We start from the raw sequence: 20,971 nt of genomic DNA, 5'->3' as shown, positions 1-20,971 counted from the left end.
TTCCTTACAGTAGAGAGGTCCCAAACGGCTTCCATCTCACCACATCACCCCAGTAGCCGTTGTCGGCTCTTTAGGTGACAGATCGAGTCCATACTATTACACATTTAATTTACTTTTCTCCCCTTTTTCATTTATTATTATTTGGAAAGAAAAAAAAGAAAAAGGAGTAAACAAGTAAGCAAGTAATCTTTTTTTATACATCTATATACACATAGTACTAATCATAGTTTAAAGTGGTGCAATCATATACTACTGTTGCAGAATAAAGCACCTCATGTGTTGCCTCAGTATGCAGGAGGAGGATAATAACGATGCTTAGCTTATAGCTGGAGCTAACTCACTCTGCTATAGAGAGCTAACTGCAGATTAGCATCGTGCTAACTAACTAACCTCATTCTGCGATACACAACCTCGAGACAAGTCGGGACAAGACCAGGTCAGTGGTGGACAAATGATGCATGTTTTATCAGAAATACCGAGTTAAGACTACATATTAAGCACGCATTAACACCATTATACTTTAACATGTAGTTTAACTTACCTGAACGGATGCTTTGTGAGGAGAACGGTGTTATTTATTTGTGGAAAGGCAGAGTGGTTGTTGTTGCTAGGTAGCTAATGCTAGTTAGCTTAGCATTAGCTAAAGTGGTTCGCTTAGTGCTTTTGTCTAATCGGTATTAAATAAGTGAATTTGTGATTATATATAACGTTATATGTATTCCTTTACTTGTGATTTTGACTAATAAGTTGGCTTTTTGTTGAAATATATGATAATTTGTTTGTTATAACGATCCACTATGCTAATGCTAGTGCTAATGCTAGCGGATTAGCTTCGAACTAACAAACTGTCAGTTTTTACGACACACTAAAACGTTAGTTAAAACCTTTATTTTCATGGATATTTCTCCACAATAATTACCCCTATTTTCTCCACTCTGAGTGTGTGTTTATATATTAGTTGTATGAAAGGTAAAAAGTGGTTTTATTCCGAGCTAAGTGATGCTAAACAGCCGGTTTATACGTTACCGTTAATATGCACCGGGGGCCTGCTGGCTTCAGCCGCCATTTTGTTTTGTTCTCCCAATAAAAATCTCTTTTTCTTTCTGTGACTTTCTTCTAAAGAATAGATCGATAAAGCAAAACAACGTGGGTTAAAACGTCCCAATGTTGTTGGTGTGTGTGATTAAAACGGTAGCTACCTCACAGATGCGAAGATGTTTTAACCACAAGGTGTTGAGATTGAGGATTACATTATGAAACATCAACGCAGTCCTCCTCCCAACCTCCAACACCGAGGCCCTGTGTGTGTTAGCCTGTTCACGTTACTTAGCCCTGCTATAACAGATGTAATCCTGCATCTGTAGCTTCAGTACGTTGTGTTTATATACTTATATACGTTTCTCTGCAGACTTTTGACCACGTTTGTCTTTTTGCTTGTCCAGATATAATAGTTGATGTTTGCAATGCATCCTCTTTATTCCTCATAATATAATGTTATGACAGTCCAAAGATATACTATACAGTCTATATTTATTTAAATGCATACTCCATCCATAAGGGAATGATGATTATTCTATTAACTTTTATTTAAAACCGTTTTTTTTTTTTTTATAAAAGTCGCATTTCTTTCTTACAGTAGTTTTATTTTTTGTGTTACAGATACATTTCTCTGCAACCTTTGACCACGTTTGTCTTTTTGCTTGCCTAAATATAATAGTTGATGTTTGCAACATTTTTTTATAATAAGGGTCGCATTTTTTTCTATATTTATTTTATATTATATTCTATTTATCTGTGTTATAGATACATTTCTCTGCAGACTTTGACCATGTTTGTATTTTTACTTGCCCAAATATAATAGTTGATGTTTGCAACATTTTTTTATAATAATAGTCGCATTTTTATATATATATTTTATATATTTATTTTATATTATATATATATATAAAATAATATATATATATTTGTATATATATATATACCTGTGTTATAGATACATTTCTCTGCAGCCTTTGACCACGTTTGTCTTTTTACTTGCCCAGATATAATAGTTGATGTTTGCAATGCATCCTCTTTATTCCTCATAATATTATGTTATGACAGTCCAAAGATATACTATACAGTCTATATTTATTTAAATGCATACTCCATCCATAAGGTAAATGATGATTATTCTATTAACTTTTATTTAAAACCGTTTTTTTTTTTTTATAAAAGTCGCATTTCTTTCTTACAGTAGTTTTATTTGTTTGTGTTACAGATACATTTCTCTGCAACCTTTGACCACGTTTGTCTTTTTACTTGCCTAAATATAATAGTTGATGTTTGCAACAGTTTTTTTATAATAAGGGTCGCATTTTTTTCTATATATATTTTTTACATTTATTTTATATTATATTTATCTGTGTTATAGATACATTTCTCTGCAGACTTTGACCATGTTTGTCTTTTTACTTGCCCAAATATAATAGTTGATGTTTGCAACATTTTTTTAGAATAATAGTCGCATTTTTTATATATATGTATTTTATATATTTATTTTATATTATATATATATATATATATACCTGTGTTATAGATACATTTCTCTGCAGCCTTTGACCACGTTTGTCTTTTTGCTTGCCCAGATATAATAGTTGATGTTTGCAATGCATCATCTTTATTACTCATAATATTATGTTATGACAGTCCAGAGATATACTATACAGTCTATATTTATTTAAATGCATACTCCATCCATAAGGTAAATGATGATTAGTCTATAAACGTTTATTTAAAAGTGTTTTTTTTAATAAGAGTCGCATTTCTTTCTTACAGTAGTTTTATTTGTTTGTGTTACAGATGCATTTCTCTGCAATCTTTGACCACGTTTGTCTTTTTACCTGCCCAAATATAATAGTTGATGTTTGCAACAGTTTTTTTATAATAAGGGTCGCATTTTTTTCTATATATATTTTTTATATTTATTTTATATTCTATTCTATTTATCTGTGTTATAGATACATTTCTCTGCAGCCTTTGACCATGTTTGTCTTTTTACTTGCCCAAATATAATAGTTGATGTTTGAAACATTTTTTTTATAATAGTCGCATTTTTTATATATATGTATTTTATATATTTATTTTATATATATAATATATATATATATATATATATATATAATATATATATATATATATATATATATATATATATATAGGTATATATATATATATATATACCTATATACCTATATACCTGTGTTATAGATACCTGTGTTATAGATACATTTCTCTGCAGCCTTGGACCACGTTTGTCTTTGCTTGCCCAAATATAATAGTTGATGTTTGCAAAGCATCTTCCTCATACTATTATGTTATGACAATCCACAGATACATGGATAAATTAAATTTGCATGTGAAAACAGTCTATATCTATTTAAATGCATCATCTTTATTCCTCATAATATTATGTGATGACTATGACAGTCCAAAGATATACTTGGATAAATTAAATTTGCATGTGAAAACAGTCTATATTTATTTAAATGCATACTCCATCCATAAGGGAATGAGGATTATTCTATTAACGTTTATTTAAAACCGTTTCTTTAATAAGAGTCGCATTTTTTTCTTAAAGTAGTTTTTAAACAATATTTTTATTGAATTTGACATATATACATATATACACATTCAGACAGACTGACTAACAATATTAATATTAATAATTAAATTATACAAGGAAATGTTAAGTCAGAATTTCAAAGAAAGAGAGACATGACTTTTCATGTACTTAACTTATCTAACAAAGAAAACAGAAAATAAAAGATAAGACAAAATAAATAAATACCTCAAAGAAGAAGAATAAAAAAAAAAACAACAACCACAAAACACTTTCAACAACAGCACTCAGCAACACACAGCAGGTTTATATGCTTTATAGTGATTTCAATTGCTACTGTGGTAGCTAGGATGTGATTTTGCTGCCAAATATTCTCGTTAGCTTTAGCTTTACAAGGCCCCTTTGTGGTTGCTGCCGTTTTATTTATTTATTAATTGTTTTATTTAAAAGGGACCATGTACAGTTTAAAACATAAATGTCACCATTTGATGCACCGTACCAGATTATAGCTTTAAACTAATTCACATCTGTAGTCCCTTGGCAGGTCAAAAAACAAAGAAATATACTACAGTCATACAAGAAAGAACATATAAAACGCACAATACACAGCTTCACACAAAAGCCCATCACAAAGTAAGCTTGTCAAGTAAGAGCAAGTCATGGAATAAAGATCAGTGAGTACAGAGCTGAGCAGCTTTCAACAGACGTTTTAAGTTGGTTTTGAAAAGTTGTGTCTTTGGTAGTGTAGCTGCTGGCCCCCGTTAATCCCCATACAACATGTAGTGTGACCAGCCATCACCACGACCTAATTTTCTAATCTCATCTGGCTATTGAGGCACAGTGTTGCTGCTTCCTAGTCATTCAGTTGTTTCCTGCATTTATTTTCACCAGTGATGTGGGTGCATTTCGTCATTATGAGGATTATCAGTGCGCAGTAAAAGACTTTAAATTTGATTCATTTTTAGCATTGTTTTGATTGTGGCATCATATTCATCCCTCTTTGAAAATGCTGGTTTGGCCAAACATAGTCACACCACTGTTGTTCATCATATTACTGCTGTGAGCCTTGTTGCAGCCATCTATTAAGGTAGACTTGTTATTTAGGAATGAATAACTGAGGAGTTGTCATGATTTAGGATTACATTAATTCCTTCGCCTTTTCCGTAATTTTAAATAAGCATGGGTCAATATTTAACAGAACAATATAACTGTTTTTGTTCAGCTCTAAAATAGTCCTTCTGGTCATAGACCATGTGGATTGGCTTGCATCATTTCCCCCACTTCATTCAAAGATAGATAGATAGACAGTAACTTTATTGATCCAGAGGTAAATTCAAGTTTCCAGCATCACAGTTCCATGGTGCAAAACATGTTAGTAAAAAGGCAGTAAAAAAGTTAGTAGTGCAAAGTACAAAATACAAAAAAAATATACCAGATATAAAAATACAAGGAGATGAAGAAAACTCTTAAAACTGAATATAGTGCAGGGTAACCGCTGTGATATAGGACTATTAAAAAGTGAATATAGTTCAGAAGAGACTGTTAAAAATTAGTATAATGCAGGTTAACTCCAGTAGCTTTGTCTATGAAAGTGCACTGTGTGCAAAGCAAGTGAATGTAATTACTAATGTCATTTGTAGCATAATAATCTGAGAAGAATCATCTGTTCGCAGTAATTGTTCCTAATGGAGTTTTGGGTGGAATGGGGGGCAGCTGTTTAACCTGCTGGGTACAGCCAAATCGCTCTGAATTGGACAGATGTCAGCGCTGTGTGTTTTATTGATGTGCAGTAAAATTAGTTTCAAGCTAAAGGCCTGGCAGTTGCCATGGAGCCAAGGAAAGGCATAGAAGAATATCATTTATGTGTTGCCATAGAGACCATGGCTTAGTTTTTTTTTTTTTCTCCTCTTTTGTACAGTGTTTCCTGTGATGAGGTGTGTAGTCATGCATTGTACTAGGTCTGCTCACATTAAACTGTATTTATGCTGGCATAATGTTGAACCTGCCAGGGCTAAAATTTGCGTAAAGGTAACGTACCTTTTTAAAAGGATGCTTAAGTTATCCCAGTACTAATCCACCTGTACACCTCATAAAAAGCTGGGGCAGAACTGGAATTTATTCAGTGGAAAGCTGCACAAATGTTGGTGTAACTGCCATGATAATCATAATACACCACCACACTAAATTTCCATTGTGTGTCCATAAGAATTGGGCTGTCAGTTATCTTACAGCAGGAGGTAAACAGTGCAAGAAACGTTGGTGGGACAAATAAATGGCGCTGTGTAACAACACCCAAATACAAGGATGGCTTTTAGGTAGTAATTTACTGTGTACATATCTGTAGTTTGTGGATTGATAATTTGTTGAAATTGAGGAATATTTCTGAGACAGAGCACTAAAAATGTGTCAGAAATGCTTGTTGTGTGGATCAGTATTTAGTCTTACTAGCTGGAACACAGGATTGGTGTGTGCCAGTGTTTTGATACTGTTTCTATGGCTAACATATTTTCTACACTGTTCTACTGTAAGTTATTCTATGAGTGCTTAATCATAACCCACACACACGCAGCTGTCAAATCCCTTATTTGAATCTGTCGGGTCATAGCACATATGTTCAGGATATTTTGATTTCTGAGACAGTTTCTGTTCTGCTAGTTGTTTTGAATGCATGCTTGTACAATCAGCACTTTTACTCTCACTTTCTGTGTATACCTGGTGTCAAATATATCTCTCTCTCTCCCCCCCTTCCAGTCTCAGGGCTCACCATACTCAATGAGCGGACAGCGCAATGTCAGAGCGCTCTGGGCAAACTGCAAAGGGGAAGGAAGGCAAAACCAAGTATGCGTCTCTCAACCTGTTTGATACATACAAAGGAAAGAGCCTTGAAACACAAAAGCCTGTTGGTGAGTATCTTGGTTCTGACACATCCAAGCACAACATATTTCCACTGTAATGCATTGGCCTTTGTGTGTTTCTACCCAGCGTATTAGTTTTCAATATCGCTTGCCTGTCAGGCTCCGTTTACATTCCTCCGCTTTTGTTTTGTTCTGTCACTAGATGTGCGATTTGTTTTGCAATTAATCAGATCTAGGCTTAAGAAACAGATCTGCTACGCACAGTTGGATTTACCCGTTGGCTGTGTGATTAAAAGTGCCTGGCTGTGCTGTGTTGTCTCCCGACACCAAGTACCGCAACTTTGATGCATTAGCCCGCTGTCTCCCTAATAGCTCTGGTGCTGATTTCCAATACAGGAAGTAGATGATGTGCTGCATCTTTCAACTGCCTGCCACCCTGGTTTTGCTGATGCTGTTAATATAATTCAGGAATCAAGGATATTTACTACCTTTATTTTTAGTCCTTTACACCTGTTTCTGAGAGAGGAAACTGTCTATTAGAATGTTTCTCATCTGTAGCCTTATAGAAAGAAATTATGTACGGTCTGGAAGGTGACATGTCAGCTGAGCCTGGGAGCCACCGAGCCTGATGTGAGACAGAGGCTTACTTGTGGACGCTGTTTGACTCCCCAGTCGATGTTTTATTCAGAGGCTCCCCACTAGATCTTAGCAGATGTCCTCGTTTCCAAACTACAGACTTCCTTCTCCCCACATAGTGAAGCCATGCACTGCTGTGGTTTCCCTGAGCCTCAAGGAAACAAATGAGGGATTGATATTCAGCACAGCTTCCCTTTTCAGGATCTGAAGGCTTTTCCATGCTTCTGTGCACATCAATATCCTAATACTTCTCCATAAACTGTAATTGAAGTGGATTTGCCGACGGTTTTTAATAACATCTACAAGCTTTTTTATAATCCATATTAATCAGAATCAACCGACTGAAACGACTAAGCCTCTAGCCTTGTTGGTTGTTCAGCATCCTAATTGTGTATCCAGCAAACGGCATCCCTGTCATCAAGCTCCTCCTTATACGCTGTGGATTTAATTGGTGTCAGGTTTCAGTGGTCCATCTGTACTAATGACCTCCTTTCTCTTCCCCATATCAGTTCCCCCCCGCCATGGCCTGCAGTCTCTTGGTAAAGTTGCCTCCGCACGGCGTATGCCACCCCCTGCCAACCTGCCCAGTCTGAAGGCGGAGAACAAAGGCAACGATCCCAACGTCTCGCTCGTTCCCAAAGACGGCACAGGATGGGCAAGCAAACAGGAACAAGCGGACCCAAAGAGGTAAGCAACCCCACTTTAGCAACAAATCCATCACACCGATTTTTGACTTTCTTGTTAAAATTACTACAATCGGTAGGAGAAAAAAAAATCACTTTTGAGGTTTTCCTTTTCCTGCAGCTAGCTAATATCTCCCGTTTGTTTTTTCTTTCTCTCAGTACCGATGCATTGTCAGCACCGCAGCCGGAATCGCAGCAGCCTGTGGCTTCACCGACACCTGCACCGACCCGCCCGAGAACCCCGCCAGTTTCAGAGGTACAGACTGTCCCACTTACATGAATGCAAAGTCATACTCTTGGTTGGAAATGTGCATGGAGATTTATGGTAGCGATAGTTGACATGTATCATATGGTGTTTGTCTCCTTCAGGCTCAGGCCCCAGCTTCAACCCAGGCCGTAGGGGCAAGGTCCTGGGCACAGGCCAGTGTTACACATGGAACACAAGGGGATGGTGAGTCTTATTTTTTGTATATGTCTCATAAGAAGTAAGCTGGAATAAGCTTTTTGTTACAAATGCCGCCCCCCCTCTCTGAAAAAACATTCAACCCTTGTCTTCCCTTTCTGCAGGTGGAAAGGCATCAAACCTACCGTCGCCATTCTCTCGCGAGGAATTTCCCACCCTGCAGGCGGCTGGCGACCAGGACAAAGCTGGCAGAGAACCGGGCACTGCAGATCAGTGGTATGGGCCCGGACCAAGCCTCCGCCCCCCGAGTGAGTGAAGCCCATTTAATCTCCAATAATTGATCACCCATTCATTTAATGAAGTCAGTGGAGGTGGGAAAACTTCTCTCACAAAATTGTTTTTAGAAGTGGTTTAGTTCATAACAACTGAGCAACTTGTCAGTGAGCCTTTTTTACTTTTAATTATTCATTTGGCTTGTATTATTGTTACAAGTGCACAACAAGAGTGTACATAATGTGTATTATTGTTTTTTTATGCTTTGGATGGTTTGTGTTTGCCAACATGAAATTTAATTAGGGAATGAGGCAAAATAGAAAATTGTTTCCCATTTATTAACATAAAATGATATGACCAAACTTTAATGCATTCATATTATTAAATACTCCAGACATGGGGTCTTAGTTGAAATGATGTGTTATCTTTCTAAAGTAATTGCATCTCTGACCTTATTCCATTAAAGCCTATAAACCATACTGACCGCTCTGTCCTCTCCTATGTTATCAGACGTTACAAGTTGGCGGGACGGTGGGGGCCGTGCCATGGCGCCCACCATGTCTGGGGAGGGGGCAGTGGAGGGTGGCACTGGTGGGGCTCTGGTGATGGATGGGGCAGCTGGGGTCCCCCTTCCGAACTCTCAGTCCCACGGGCCACCTAGGAACCCTCCCGCAGGCAGCCCCGCCTTGCCCCTACCCCAGCCCCCTGTGGGGCCTGGGTTCCCCCAATACCGAGGGATCATGCCTCCATACGTAAGTTTTCCTCTTGTTCCTCCTGTTTGATTTCAGGCAAATGTTCTAGTGTTTGTTTTCAGTTAATATATGTTGTTTTTCTATAGCTACACAACTGCTTTGCAGTGCATTTGCAGGGCCTATTTAAATAATTTAGCATTTGTCTGCAGATGGAGTGCAGAATCGCCCAGTGCTGCATTTCCTTTTCATGACATTTGTTATTTTAATATGCTTCCTATATACATTAAAGACTATAGACTACTGCAGCTACTCTTAAGGCAGCTCTCCTGATAATAAAGAATTTGTTTCTGAACTGGGTCTATATTTTTTTCTTTTTAGATGTATCCTCCCTACCTGCCCTTCCCGGCCCCCTATGGCCCTCAGGGGCCATACAGGTACCCGGGACCCGGGGAAGGGCCTGCTCCAAGGTATGTTCTTTGCCAAAATCTGTCACAAAGCCAGCATTGTGATACTTAAACAGTTTATTTGGGTATTTTTTTTATCGAATCACATTTTTCCTGCCTTTTGGGGTGACGCTTTTTTGTATCTTCTACATATCACTTACAAAGAACCTCCTCCCCTCTTTCAGGTTCTCTCGTGGGCAGGGTGGTCCTCAGGGCGGCCCACGTGACGCAGGTGGAGAGGTGCCAAAGCGACCCTCTATCCTAAAGCAGGATGACCTGAAGGAGCTAGATGAGCTGGACCACGACGGAGATGAGGGCTGGGCAGGTAAAACAAGAACTCATTCACAGACATACAACTAACATGTAAATCTTTAATAACATTTGATGCACACAACAGAATTAAGAAAGAAAAAAATCCCATCATATTTAAATCTTTTGATCTTTGACTGTTTGTGTTTTTTATATGTGGCATTTAGATGGAACTAAAATTTAATTTGTATTTACGAGTTAAACATTTTCAGTCAATTCAGAGTTCAGCTGTAGTGAACTAGCACTGCAGACACTTTCATTGTTGTTGTCGTCGTACATGGGAGAGTCCAGCCCCATTAGATTTTGACATTAAAGTATCCTAATGTATTGCATGTTGATTTAGCGCTTGTGCTGCTAAATGATTAAGGAGATGATGACATAGTGGTAGCAGGTCAGATTGATGCTCTCTAGCGTTGCAGATGTTTCTGCATATCATATTTCCTGCTGATCCAAGCAGGGGTATTCCAGTTACTACGATTGGCTCAGAGGAGTAGAGAGGGTGGAGGATCAGGTTTATCAAAGTGAAGGATGATGAATAATATTGCAAATGCACTGAAAGGATGTTTGGTACAAACATGGTTCTGATGTTTTATTTATTTATTTATTTATTCTAACAGGGGCTCACGAGGAGATCGATTACTCCGCCAAGTTGAAGTTCAGTGATGATGAAGGAGATGAAGAGGGGGAAGAGGAGAGATCTGAGAGCAAGAATGACTTGCGGTATGTGACTAAGTACATTCAGCATGATGAATCATGACTATGACATGATTATGACGATACACTTTTTTGGCATGAATGTGATTATATTATACAAGCTACTATAATTTTGTTTGACAAAACGTTTCTCTCGTCCTCAGTGAGCAGCAGAGGTCCCAGGAGGCCCCTCCTGCAACCTCTCGCTCTCGAGCCTCGGACAGTGGCGGAGACAACCGCCGCACTCCTCCCTCTAATGTTGACAACGGCCCCCAACCCCCCTCCAGCAAGCCAGGATGGGCCGAGGAGGGAGGCAGTGGCTGGCAGGGCCAGGGAGCACCAACCAACTACCAGGTAACATGCTGACCAGCAGCAACAGGGTGTTGGCTAGACACGCCATGCTCAAGCTATGAAAATGTCCACATTTATAGCACAGGAGAATTTGGGCATTCTGTTTAGAAAAGACTTTGTGGGCAGAGATGTGTTAGTGTATATGTGTGTGTTTTTGTCAGTGTAGGTTATTATGGTGGAGCATGGCTAACTGTGTCTGCCTGTATACAGGGGCGCAGGCCTGGATTGGGTGGTCCCCGGGAGCAGCCCTCCCCCCCACCTGGGCCGCTCCTTGGACAAGGGCCTTACTCCTTTTACCGACAGGTAGCCATCCAGAGAGCGCCTCATAGACAAATCATTTCTATCATTATCTCATCCACCGCCCCAGGTCTTATGAATAAGTCATCTTTAGTTTTAAGTTCGCTTTTTGCCTCTTGAGTTTTGTTTCGGTTGATGTACTCATTCGTACAACATTTTTCTCAACAAGATCTCAGTGGTGTCATCTAGAGAGTTGAAAACTGCATAATAAAGCAATCGTATTTTCCAACTGTTCAGGACCGGCCCCAAAACCAGGGCGCCCCTCAAGGCGCGGGGGGGAAACCTATCCCCACCCAGCATCAGCCAGCACCAGGAGGCCCTTCTCCTCCTGCCCAGCCGGGCCTGCTGGTGCCCGGACCCCAGGAGAATGATGAGGATGAGACTTGGCGTCAGCGCAGGAAGCAGTCCTCCACTGAGATCTCTGCTGCTGTGGAGCGAGCCCGTCGCCGCCGCGAGGAGGAAGAACGTAGGATGGAGGAGGAGAGACGTGCAGCCTGCGCAGAGAAGCTAAAGAGGCTGGATGAGAAGCAGCAACAGCAGCAGGGCAGCAACGTAGGAGGTGGTGGTAGCACCTGTAAAAGCCCTAGCCCGGATGGAAACTCTACAGCTGCCCAAGCAGGCAGCCCCAGTCCATCTATTTCCGCCTCTGCCTCCTCCCCAAACATCAGCCAGCCTCCATCCCCCTGTGTGGACCCTGATGAGCCTCCAGTGCTGATTGTCCAGCCGGGGTCCAGTCCTGTAGTCGGTGAACGACAGCGAGCCAGCAGCAACAGCAGCTATGACTCCAGTGCAGGTGAGTTTCTCAGGTCTGAATGGTTTGGATCACTAACATGTGATTCGGCTTTCTTGACACCTGATGTGTTTAATATGGTCGTTGAAATAAAGCTTCCATCTCTTGCTTATGGCCCCTGATTCAACCCCACAACCTTCTCTCTTGGTTCAGAAACCCCGTGTCCCCAGCCGGCTGTGTCACAGCCACAGCAGCCCACGCTGGACGTACCTTTACCAGGAGAGAATAAGGAAGAGACCATTGGCAGCTCACACATTCGTGCAGGAAGTGGAGGTGAAAGAGGAGTCGACCCAGTGAAGATTGAGAATATCGGAGGGGGAGCAGGTCGTCAAGCCAGTGGTCCTCCTGGCCAGGGTTACTCAAAGTACCAGAAGTCTCTTCCACCTCGATTTCAGAGGCAGCAACAGGTTAGGATCTGTGTTTGTCTGTTGTCTTTAGTACAGGTTTGACTGGTTGTTGTACTCTAGATGAGTTTGGCTCTTTGTATGTTTTATTCAGAGACAAAAAACAACCACAACAGCTACGTCTTTTGCTACCAGTGCTGGGATGCCTTTATAGATATGTCTGATATTTCTGTTCATAAACATCCTGGGTGCTATGTTTTCTATTTCACGTTTATTTCTCTTTAGGAGCAGCTCCTGAAGCAGCAGCAGCAGTGGCAGCAGCAGCAGCAACAGCAACAGCAACAGCAGCAGCAGCAGCAGCAGCAGCAGCAGCAGCAGCAGCACAGCCAGGCATCACAAAGCCAGCTGTCCCCCCAGCCCCAGGCTCCACAGGGTCCTTCACCAGGTCCAACGCCCCAGCCGGGGCCCGGACCCAAGCAGGGTGGACCCATGTATCAACCCACCAACATGGTCCGACCCCCGCCCCTGCAAATGAATTTCGACCCTCGCTGGATGATGATGCCCTACATGGACCCCCGCATGATGCAGGGCCGCCCTCCGCCTATGGACTACTATTCAGCAGGCATGCACCCGTCAGGTGGGTGGATGTGACATTATGAGAAGATAAATAATTCAAAATATCACTGTTTAAGTAATTAGACAGTACAAAACTGCCATATTACAGAACATAGTTCAGATGTTAGTGCAGTAGCACGCAGGCTGAAGTGATTACTGTGTAGTCACATTGTTGTCTCAAGTCAACAATGTGTGTTGTTCTGTGACCATATCTGTTTAGATAGTTTCCTTTTAAAAGAATTCTTTACTACCACAGGGCTTATCGGGCGTGAGCGGTCTGATTCGGGGGGATCCGGTTCAGACCCCTTTGACAGGCAGCAACAGCATCCAGGGCACCCTCACCGTGGGACCCCCCCTATGGATCCTAAGCTGGCCTGGGGGCAGGAAGTGGCGTTCCCTGGCGGAGGGGAGGGCCGTGGGCTTACATCCCCCCACAGGCAGAAGCAGGCTTTGGAGGATGACGATGTGGCCAAAGGGTCTAGGTATGGATACACAAGTCATTTTGGGGAGATCTAAGTTTAACATATTCAAGGTGAATGAAAAAATGTGTTTTGGATGCACACCTAAGAATTAACCACCACTTAAAGTGTTTTCTACAACAATTATTGTATGTACTGAGAACAATGTTAAAAGTTTTCCAAAGGTGATATTTGTTTCAGGGCTGTTTAATTGGATTGCTTTAGATTGTAGAAGTGTCCATGTGTACTCTATATACTGTATATGCTCCAAATACTCAAAGTGCAAGGGAAAAAGTTGTTGTGTAATACGGGTGAACTGACCCTTTAATTTAATTGATTAATTTATTATTTTGTATTCTTTCCATCTTCTTTATCCTAGGAGCGACACTCCTCCACACCGCATGCGAGAAGGTGGATTGGGACCCATCCAGCAGCCCAGCTCCACCTCTGGGACATCCAACCAGACTCCACCTCCAGTTGGGACTCAAGTTGGAACCCAGGGAGGTGGCCACCACCCTCATCACTACATGAGCGGGCGGGGCAACTACAGCAACTTCCCTGACCAGGGTGGGCGGATGCATCCCCACCAGCAGCAGCAGCAGCAGCAGCAGCAGCAGCAGCAGCAGAGGGCGGAGAGGGGAAATCAGCCGCATGGCTACACCCACCAGGAAGAAGGGCCTCCACGAGGGTCTCAGCAGGGACAGATATGGGGAGCCCAACACCCTCACTACGATCGCAACGGTCGTGCCGATCACCCCCCTATTGAGAGCAACTCTCATCTCCACCACCATCACGGCCACCACCCTCAACAGCCACACTTCCCTCACCACCCCCATAAGTCGGAGAACAGCCGAGACAGGGTTGTTGAGGCCCCTGCCAAGAAGACAGACTCTTCTCCCCCAATCCACCAACCTTCCCTCTCATCCTCCTGCTCTTCCTCCTCCTCCTCTTCTGCCAGGGAAGACGGGAATGTCAAAGCTGCCCTGCATCATCACCCATCCCAGAGAGAAAGTGAAGCTGGTGTTGGGCACAGTCATGGTGAAAGAGGCAACAGTGGCAGTGCCGGCAGTAGCAGCCACGTGAAACAGGAGAAAACAGGGCCAGCATATGCTCCCCATTCCTCCATGACCGCTAGCCCACCTCCCTCTCAACATGGCAGTCATACTCAGCCTCAGCAGCAGCACCCTCATCCTAAATCAAACCAAAGAGGGGGGCGGGAGCACAAGACCGAGACCCAGTGGGGCCCACGACCTGGCAGCAGCAATACGGGTGGGGGGTCCTCTCATGGTAGGAGGGCCAACAATGCAGGAGGTGGGAACAGCTCTCGTGGAGGGGATGACTCCTCCAACACTCCATCAGACCACAAACCCTCCCACCAGACAGGAGGCAGCAATGCCAACAGGAGGGCTGGACCCATTAAGAAGCCAGTGCTGAAAGAGATGAAGAGAGACGGAGGGGAAGCTGATGGAGGAGAAAAAACAAGCTTTGGAAAAGATAAAGAGAAAGATGGCGGCCAACCCACCTCCATGAAGCAGGAAGCCTCCTCCACCTCCCAGAACACATCAGCTCCATCTAAAGAAGAGCAAGCCCAGACAGCCAAACCCAGGAATGGAGGAAAAGAACGATCCTCAGGAGGAGGCGGTGGCGGGTCTGGTAGAGGCCCCAAAGATGTAGATACCACTTCTTCAGGATTTTCAGGGTCCTCCTCCAGGAGGGACAGGGACCGCTCCTTTGAGAGAGGAGTGGGCGCCTCCCACCACCATGGAGTCCCCGCCAAAGGCGGCAGACCCAGTCGCGGACGAGGGGGAGAGTTCTACGGGCGCGGGCGTGGTTACCGCGGCACCTTCACGGCTGCTGCTGGGCCCACTGGTGGCGGTCGGGGCAGAATGGGTGGCAGGAGTGGCAGAGACTACCGTTCATCTGTTGGCGGTGGCCACCACCATGAGTCCAAGGTCGAGGGGGGCGGTGGCAGTGGCAGTGGCAGGCACGGTCAGGATCGGTCCCAGCATAACCCGGCCAGGGCGAGGAACCGAAGTGAAACCCGCAGTGAGGGTTCAGAGTATGAGGAAATCCCCAAGAGAAGGAGAGAGAGGGGTTCAGAGACTGGCAGTGAGAGTGGTGCAAGTGACCTTGGTCACTCAGACAAGGAAGACCACCAGAAACCCAACACCAAGAATGGCTCTGATAATGCCAACACCACTAGTGGTGGCAACATGTCATCTGCACCACCCAGAGGTTCCCAAGCCCGGGTCTTCACCCCCAGGGGTGTGCCCTCTAGGAGGGGCAGGGGTGGAGGTAGTGGAGGAGGAAACGGCTACAGAAGTGGTGGCAATGTTGGAGGACCACCTGGGGGACACCGGGTTGGACCCAGCTCAGCCTCTCACGGTGGGTCCTCCAAGTCATCAGCCTCAGCCCGAAAACAGCAAGGCCCGCCACAAACCTCTGGACCCAAAGACTTTGGCAGGGGAGGAAATGGAGGAGAGAAGAAAGACAAGATAGCTGATGCAAGTCAAAGTCAAAGTCAGGGGACCAATCCCCCTCAGCCGTCTTTGCCGGCTGCAACTCCTGCCACTTTATGTTCCACTGAAAATGGAGGAGTCGTGGCCCAGCAAGCTTCAACCAACCCTACGCCAAACCCTGGAGGGCCAAACACGCTCCCTCTTCCCACTAACCGTGGGTTCCCTCCCAGTGGGTTTGAGCGACCCCCTAGACGTCGCCGTCACGGGCGGTCCCAGCACCAGCAGGACAAGCCCCCCCGCTTCCGGAGACTGAAGGAGCGAGAGAACGCCGCACGTATCAACGGAGGAGTGGGAGTCATCGGGGGAGGAAGGCCCTCCTCTCCTTCCCTGAATTCAGTTCAGGACAGTAACGGAGCCCCAATCTCTGCTCCCGTGACGGCCAATGCCCAAAATGCTAACCACAACACCACACTAACAACCAACAATAACAGTGGTGGCGGGCATCTTAGCAATGCTAATAGTCACCACCATCACCACTACAACCAGGGCAACGCTGGGCAGACCCACCCCCAGCACCACCACAGCCATGGAGCAAAGTCCCCCGACTTCACCAACCAGAACTCGGACCAGGCCAACGAGGAGTGGGAGACCGCCTCCGAGAGCAGCGACTTCACAGAATTCAGAGACAGGGAGGGAGGTGGAGGGAAGTCCTATTCTTCCCACCATCCCCACCACCTGGGAAGGGGTGGAGGGGGTGGCGGAGGCGGAGGTGCGGTCGACCGTGACATGGCGGGAAAAGAGCCCTTGGCTAATAAAAGAAGCTTCTCAAGCCAGCGTCCTGGCATGGAGCGACAGAACCGGAGGGTCAACCCTGGAGGAGGTGGAGGCGGAGGGGGAGGAAGAGGCCCACGAGGGCCGCCTGGTGGCGGCTCAGGCGGGCCTGGTAATGGAGGCGGCAACCGCGGGGATAGGCGTGGCAACTGGCCCTCCCCGAAAAATAGGAAGTGATGAAATATTTCAAAACATTTCAGATGAACCCCACCCACATTAAAACCACCCTCTTACATCTTAATCCCTTTTTGATAATTACTTCATGGCTTATCTGTTGGCATCCTTAAACATATTAGTGCATTGTACAGTATATGGAGATGGTAATCACATTCACTTTAGCGCCCCAACCCAGCCCGGTCACCTCTTTCCCTTTGCATCAATCTACTATCTACCGTCCGTTATTGTAAATTTCTCCGTTTGTTCCGTCTTGCTCTCCGTTCAGTTGTTCCCCTCCCCTCCCCTCCCTTTTCCTCAAGAATCTCACCCCAGTTGGATTTGACAAGCATGTGGTTCTGCAAATGAGAGGTGCACGTCGTTTTGACAGAAAGACATTCACACAGAGCTCCACACACACACACTCGCATATACAAGCACAAATATGACATCTTTACAAACACAAGGAACACATGCAGTCATGTGGGTGCAAAAATTAAAACGTGGGATTAAATTGGCGCAAATGTTTGGATTGGGCTGATTTTTATATATATGTACCTGTGTATATTTCTACCACACTTTGGCCTTGGGTGGTATTCAGTAGTGCAGTTCTGCATTACTTCCCTCAAAAAAGGGAAAGAGTGCAGCTTCATCTTTTAAAGAGAACAATGTACCATAATATTTTGTTTTCTCTTTGTGTCTTTTTTTTTTCGGCCTTGTGTCAGATGAGTTTCATCCTCTGGGAAATATTAGGGGTGTGTTTTTCCTTCTAAAAAGCAGGTCATTAAAATACCTTTTTACTAAATTCCCCCAATTCCTCCTTTTGCTGACTTTTTGGTCTCCTACAAACTATGTCTCTGATTACTGTGATAAGACCCATTGAAGTACTACTGCTCAGTGCTCACTTCCACTTTGCATTGATTTGTCTTGAATATCAATGTCTCTGCTGCTTGTTCAGATAGATGGTGTGATTTTTGCCCCTCTTCCTAGTTGTTGACCTGCTCTGACATTTCATTAGCTATTGGTTGGTCCTTTTTTAGGCTTTTTTCAGCCTCATCGTAGCATCCTCCTCACCTGCAGAAGTTCTGCATAAATCAAAGTTTCCCCAAGTTGTATTCTGTCATTCATGAGTTTTGTTTACCCTATGAAGACTGTATTGATAGCTTGATGGCTTTATTTTAACAACCATTATTTCCTCAGTGACTTTCATTTTTATGGAAACACTTTTTTTTTTTTCTCTCTCTGAAGATGAAATACCTATCGATCTTGTAAGGGGGGGGGATTAGTTAAATGAAAATGTAGGTCATGATAAAAAAGAAAAAAAAGTTTGACTTTCATAAAAATTGCTTATGCTTCAATAGGTAATTGAATATGTTCTAATAAGCACTCCTTGTAGTATAACAAAAACCCACAGTTGCTGTTTATTTTTCTTCTTTTTTGTGTTTGTTTTTGGGCGAGTTACATGTGATGCAACAGGACAGGTACTCTGTCTGGGCCCAGAGTACAGAGCTAGGCTGAGTATTGTACTATTACACCACCACCCCCCCCCACAGACACCTCCTCTGTGCTCTTGTGGAGCCTCCTCACACCAAGAAAGGACTACTACCAAGAGCTCCTTGTCTAAAGGAAGTATTTTTTGTGTGTTCTCGGGATGGCTGTTTCAGTGCAGAAGCCCAAACTAATTGAATTCAGAACAATGCTGACAAGGTGTCACGCGAGTCACTTTCTTACGGTTAACACGGTTTCCAAGATTTCACTCGAAACAAATAATGCCAACCCGGAAGCGTTGAGGAAATATCGGATTGATGTTAGGATTACACTTGTAAACATAGTTTGTATCATACACAAAAGACATAAAAATGGCACACGGAGGCATCCAAGGTGAACTAAAAATCGATTTGTACATCTGCATCAATTCTGTCACTGCTGTAAGTTGGGGTTTGTGTTTGTTTACTGACAACAGTTTGAAGATCGTCTCTGGGATGTTGTGAGTAGGGCATTTGATGAATTTGTGTGCGTGCGTGCGTGTATGTGTGAGTGGCATGTGTGCATTTTCTGGTGTTTGTGTAATAACTGGGGGAAGGGGTGGGGGACCAGAGAGGGTTAACATGAATGGCAAGCACGCTCTGCCTTGTTTGCCCACAACCAATATCATTTAAGACAATTCTACTGTTTCTTAAATACATCAACGTGTATACATTCAGCTGTGTGTATGTTCATCATCCAAATGAAGAATATGCAGTGGAAAACACCTTTTTTTGTGTGTGCGCGTGTGTGTAATTTAATTATACATTCTTCTGCAGGCAAGTGAAGTTGGACATATTTTTATTTTTCTCACTTCTAAGCATGAACACACACCCATGGGTGCAGCTTGCCTTGCCTGTTAACTGGTTTCTACATTGATAGCTGTACACTTAACACTGGCTCAAAGAGTCCTTCATCCCTCCTTAACTCTTACTGTTGATGTGCGCATTATTTTATGTACCCATGTTAAAAAGAAAACAAAAGTAGTGTATTCCAGAAAAAAAAATTACTCAAAGATTGTACTATATTTCCAGCATTACCGAGGTACCTGGAGTGGTTCAAACTGTTTTTTAGCATTTATGGTTTTATTAATGGAACCGTAATATACACACATGTATGTATATTGGTATGTATCTAAGTTTTGTCTACCCCAACTTACATTCCCACAAACAAATGTTGCCATTTTTAGTTCAAGGGAGCAATGTACAAGCAGAGAAGTGTCTTATTATAATAAAGTTATACAGAGAAGGCAAAGTTAAATAAACTACTTTTGATTTAATGGAAAATGCAATCGCACGTCTCATTCTTCTTGGTGAAAGAACTAGAGCAACATGAAATACCTTTTTTTGCTGCATGTGTTTTGACATGTCATAGCAGGAAAATCATAGTGTAACTAATAATAAGGGTTTAGTTCTACATGTGTCAGTGAGCTATATACCAGTGAGACAACATCGTAGGAATGCAGCCATGTTATTAGTTAAAAATGTTCTCCATGAAGGATGAAATCTAATCTATTGTCCTGACATTTATTTTTTAAGTACATATAATTCTGTAGACATTATTTGTTTGTATTATAATGTAAAGTTACCCACAAAACCACATTAGAAATGTTACCAATTTTGTAAAAAAATCTAGAATATGTGGCTAACTTAGCATTTAAGAAACTATAGTGAAATCAAAACAAGGCTTAATATCATCAAAATGGGACTTGGAGGACCCTGCTACTAGTCATATATGCTTTAGGCTATATTACTGTCAGCAATTTCCCAGAGCACACTATACATTTGTGAACTGGTAAATGTGCTGTCTAGCTATTTTCAGTTCAATTTCACGAGATAGATATTTTTTCACAGTGAATATTTACTCATCTTTTATAGTAATATCAGTCCGTTTAAGTGGGATATATACAGTATCTGACATTTTAGAGTCATCTCTGCTGCAAAGCAGAATTCACAAGTTATGTTCAGACCCGCGAGACAACCAATAAGCAAACCTGGACGCTGTTAGAATTAATGAATTTAAAATGAGTGAATTTAGTAGCTTACAAATGTTCCTGTTTGACAACTGACTTCACTGACTTCACTTGAACACACCAAACAGAAGAGGTATCTGTAAAAGCCGTACTTTTTCTACAGTATCACTAGTGGTGTAATGGAGGGTATACGCAGGTACAGTATATGGGATATACCCACCTCTTTCTTTTTTGGTGGTTTACTGTATATCCACCTATCAGCCAAAAAGCCATTAGAATATATAGGAGAGTACACCCACGTCCTTCTCGGTAACCTACTACCCATCTACCTACCAGTATACATCCACCTCATCAACGACCACTACACTATTATTTCAAGATGGTTATTGTCACAGCGGTTATACAAGTACAATCGTGTGAAATACTTTTTGCTGGGAAGCTCCATTAAGAAAACAGTAAGTTAAGTAGCATTAAAAAAAATAATAAAATAAAAATTTCACTGTGATATATTAGTTTAGTCTTTAAGTTGATATTTGCATGTTAGGCTATACTGACAGTAACTAGAAGAAGTTGGTGGTTGGAGGGTAGG

The 20,971-nt window shown here is 42.8% G+C and overlaps 1 protein-coding gene across 3 annotated transcripts; it reads left to right on the top strand.

Annotated features, from left to right (window-relative positions):
* The first annotated feature begins 28 nt into the window (after positions 1–28).
* prrc2a (proline-rich coiled-coil 2A) lies at positions 29–19,696 on the top strand. 3 transcript variants are annotated; one of them, XM_074612848.1, is made up of 17 exons: positions 29–174; positions 6,353–6,504; positions 7,602–7,779; positions 7,935–8,031; positions 8,145–8,226; positions 8,343–8,486; positions 8,962–9,203; positions 9,522–9,610; positions 9,772–9,911; positions 10,513–10,615; positions 10,753–10,942; positions 11,150–11,242; positions 11,474–12,029; positions 12,180–12,433; positions 12,656–13,007; positions 13,242–13,467; positions 13,823–19,696. In XM_074612848.1, exons 2-17 carry the CDS (start codon positions 6,390–6,392, stop codon positions 16,908–16,910), a joined length of 5,949 nt encoding a protein of 1,982 aa, XP_074468949.1. In that variant the 5' UTR covers positions 29–174; positions 6,353–6,389; the 3' UTR covers positions 16,911–19,696. The 3 variants fall into 3 exon arrangements, with proteins under 3 accessions (XP_074468949.1, XP_074468948.1, XP_074468950.1); XM_074612847.1 differs by lacking the exon at positions 29–174 and adding an exon at positions 297–436; XM_074612849.1 differs by lacking the exons at positions 29–174; positions 11,150–11,242 and adding an exon at positions 297–436.
* Positions 19,697–20,971: the final 1,275 nt, after the last annotated feature.

The sequence above is a fragment of the Sebastes fasciatus genome, chromosome 17, assembly GCF_043250625.1.
Source record: "Sebastes fasciatus isolate fSebFas1 chromosome 17, fSebFas1.pri, whole genome shotgun sequence".
Lineage (NCBI taxonomy): Eukaryota > Metazoa > Chordata > Actinopteri > Perciformes > Sebastidae > Sebastes > Sebastes fasciatus.
Note: the sequence above shows the minus strand (reverse complement) of the source record. Positions and strands in the feature narration are given on the sequence as shown.

Excerpts from the sequence above, each read along its gene's own strand:
- prrc2a (XM_074612848.1), top strand. The coding sequence starts at position 6,390 with ATGTCAGAGCGCTCTGGGCAAACTGCAAAGGGGAAGGAAGGCAAAACC. Across the intron at positions 7,780-7,934 it reads GAACAAGCGGACCCAAAGAG|TACCGATGCATTGTCAGCAC; the intron begins GTAAGCAACCCC and ends TCTTTCTCTCAG. Across the intron at positions 10,943-11,149 it reads GAGCACCAACCAACTACCAG|GGGCGCAGGCCTGGATTGGG; the intron begins GTAACATGCTGA and ends GCCTGTATACAG.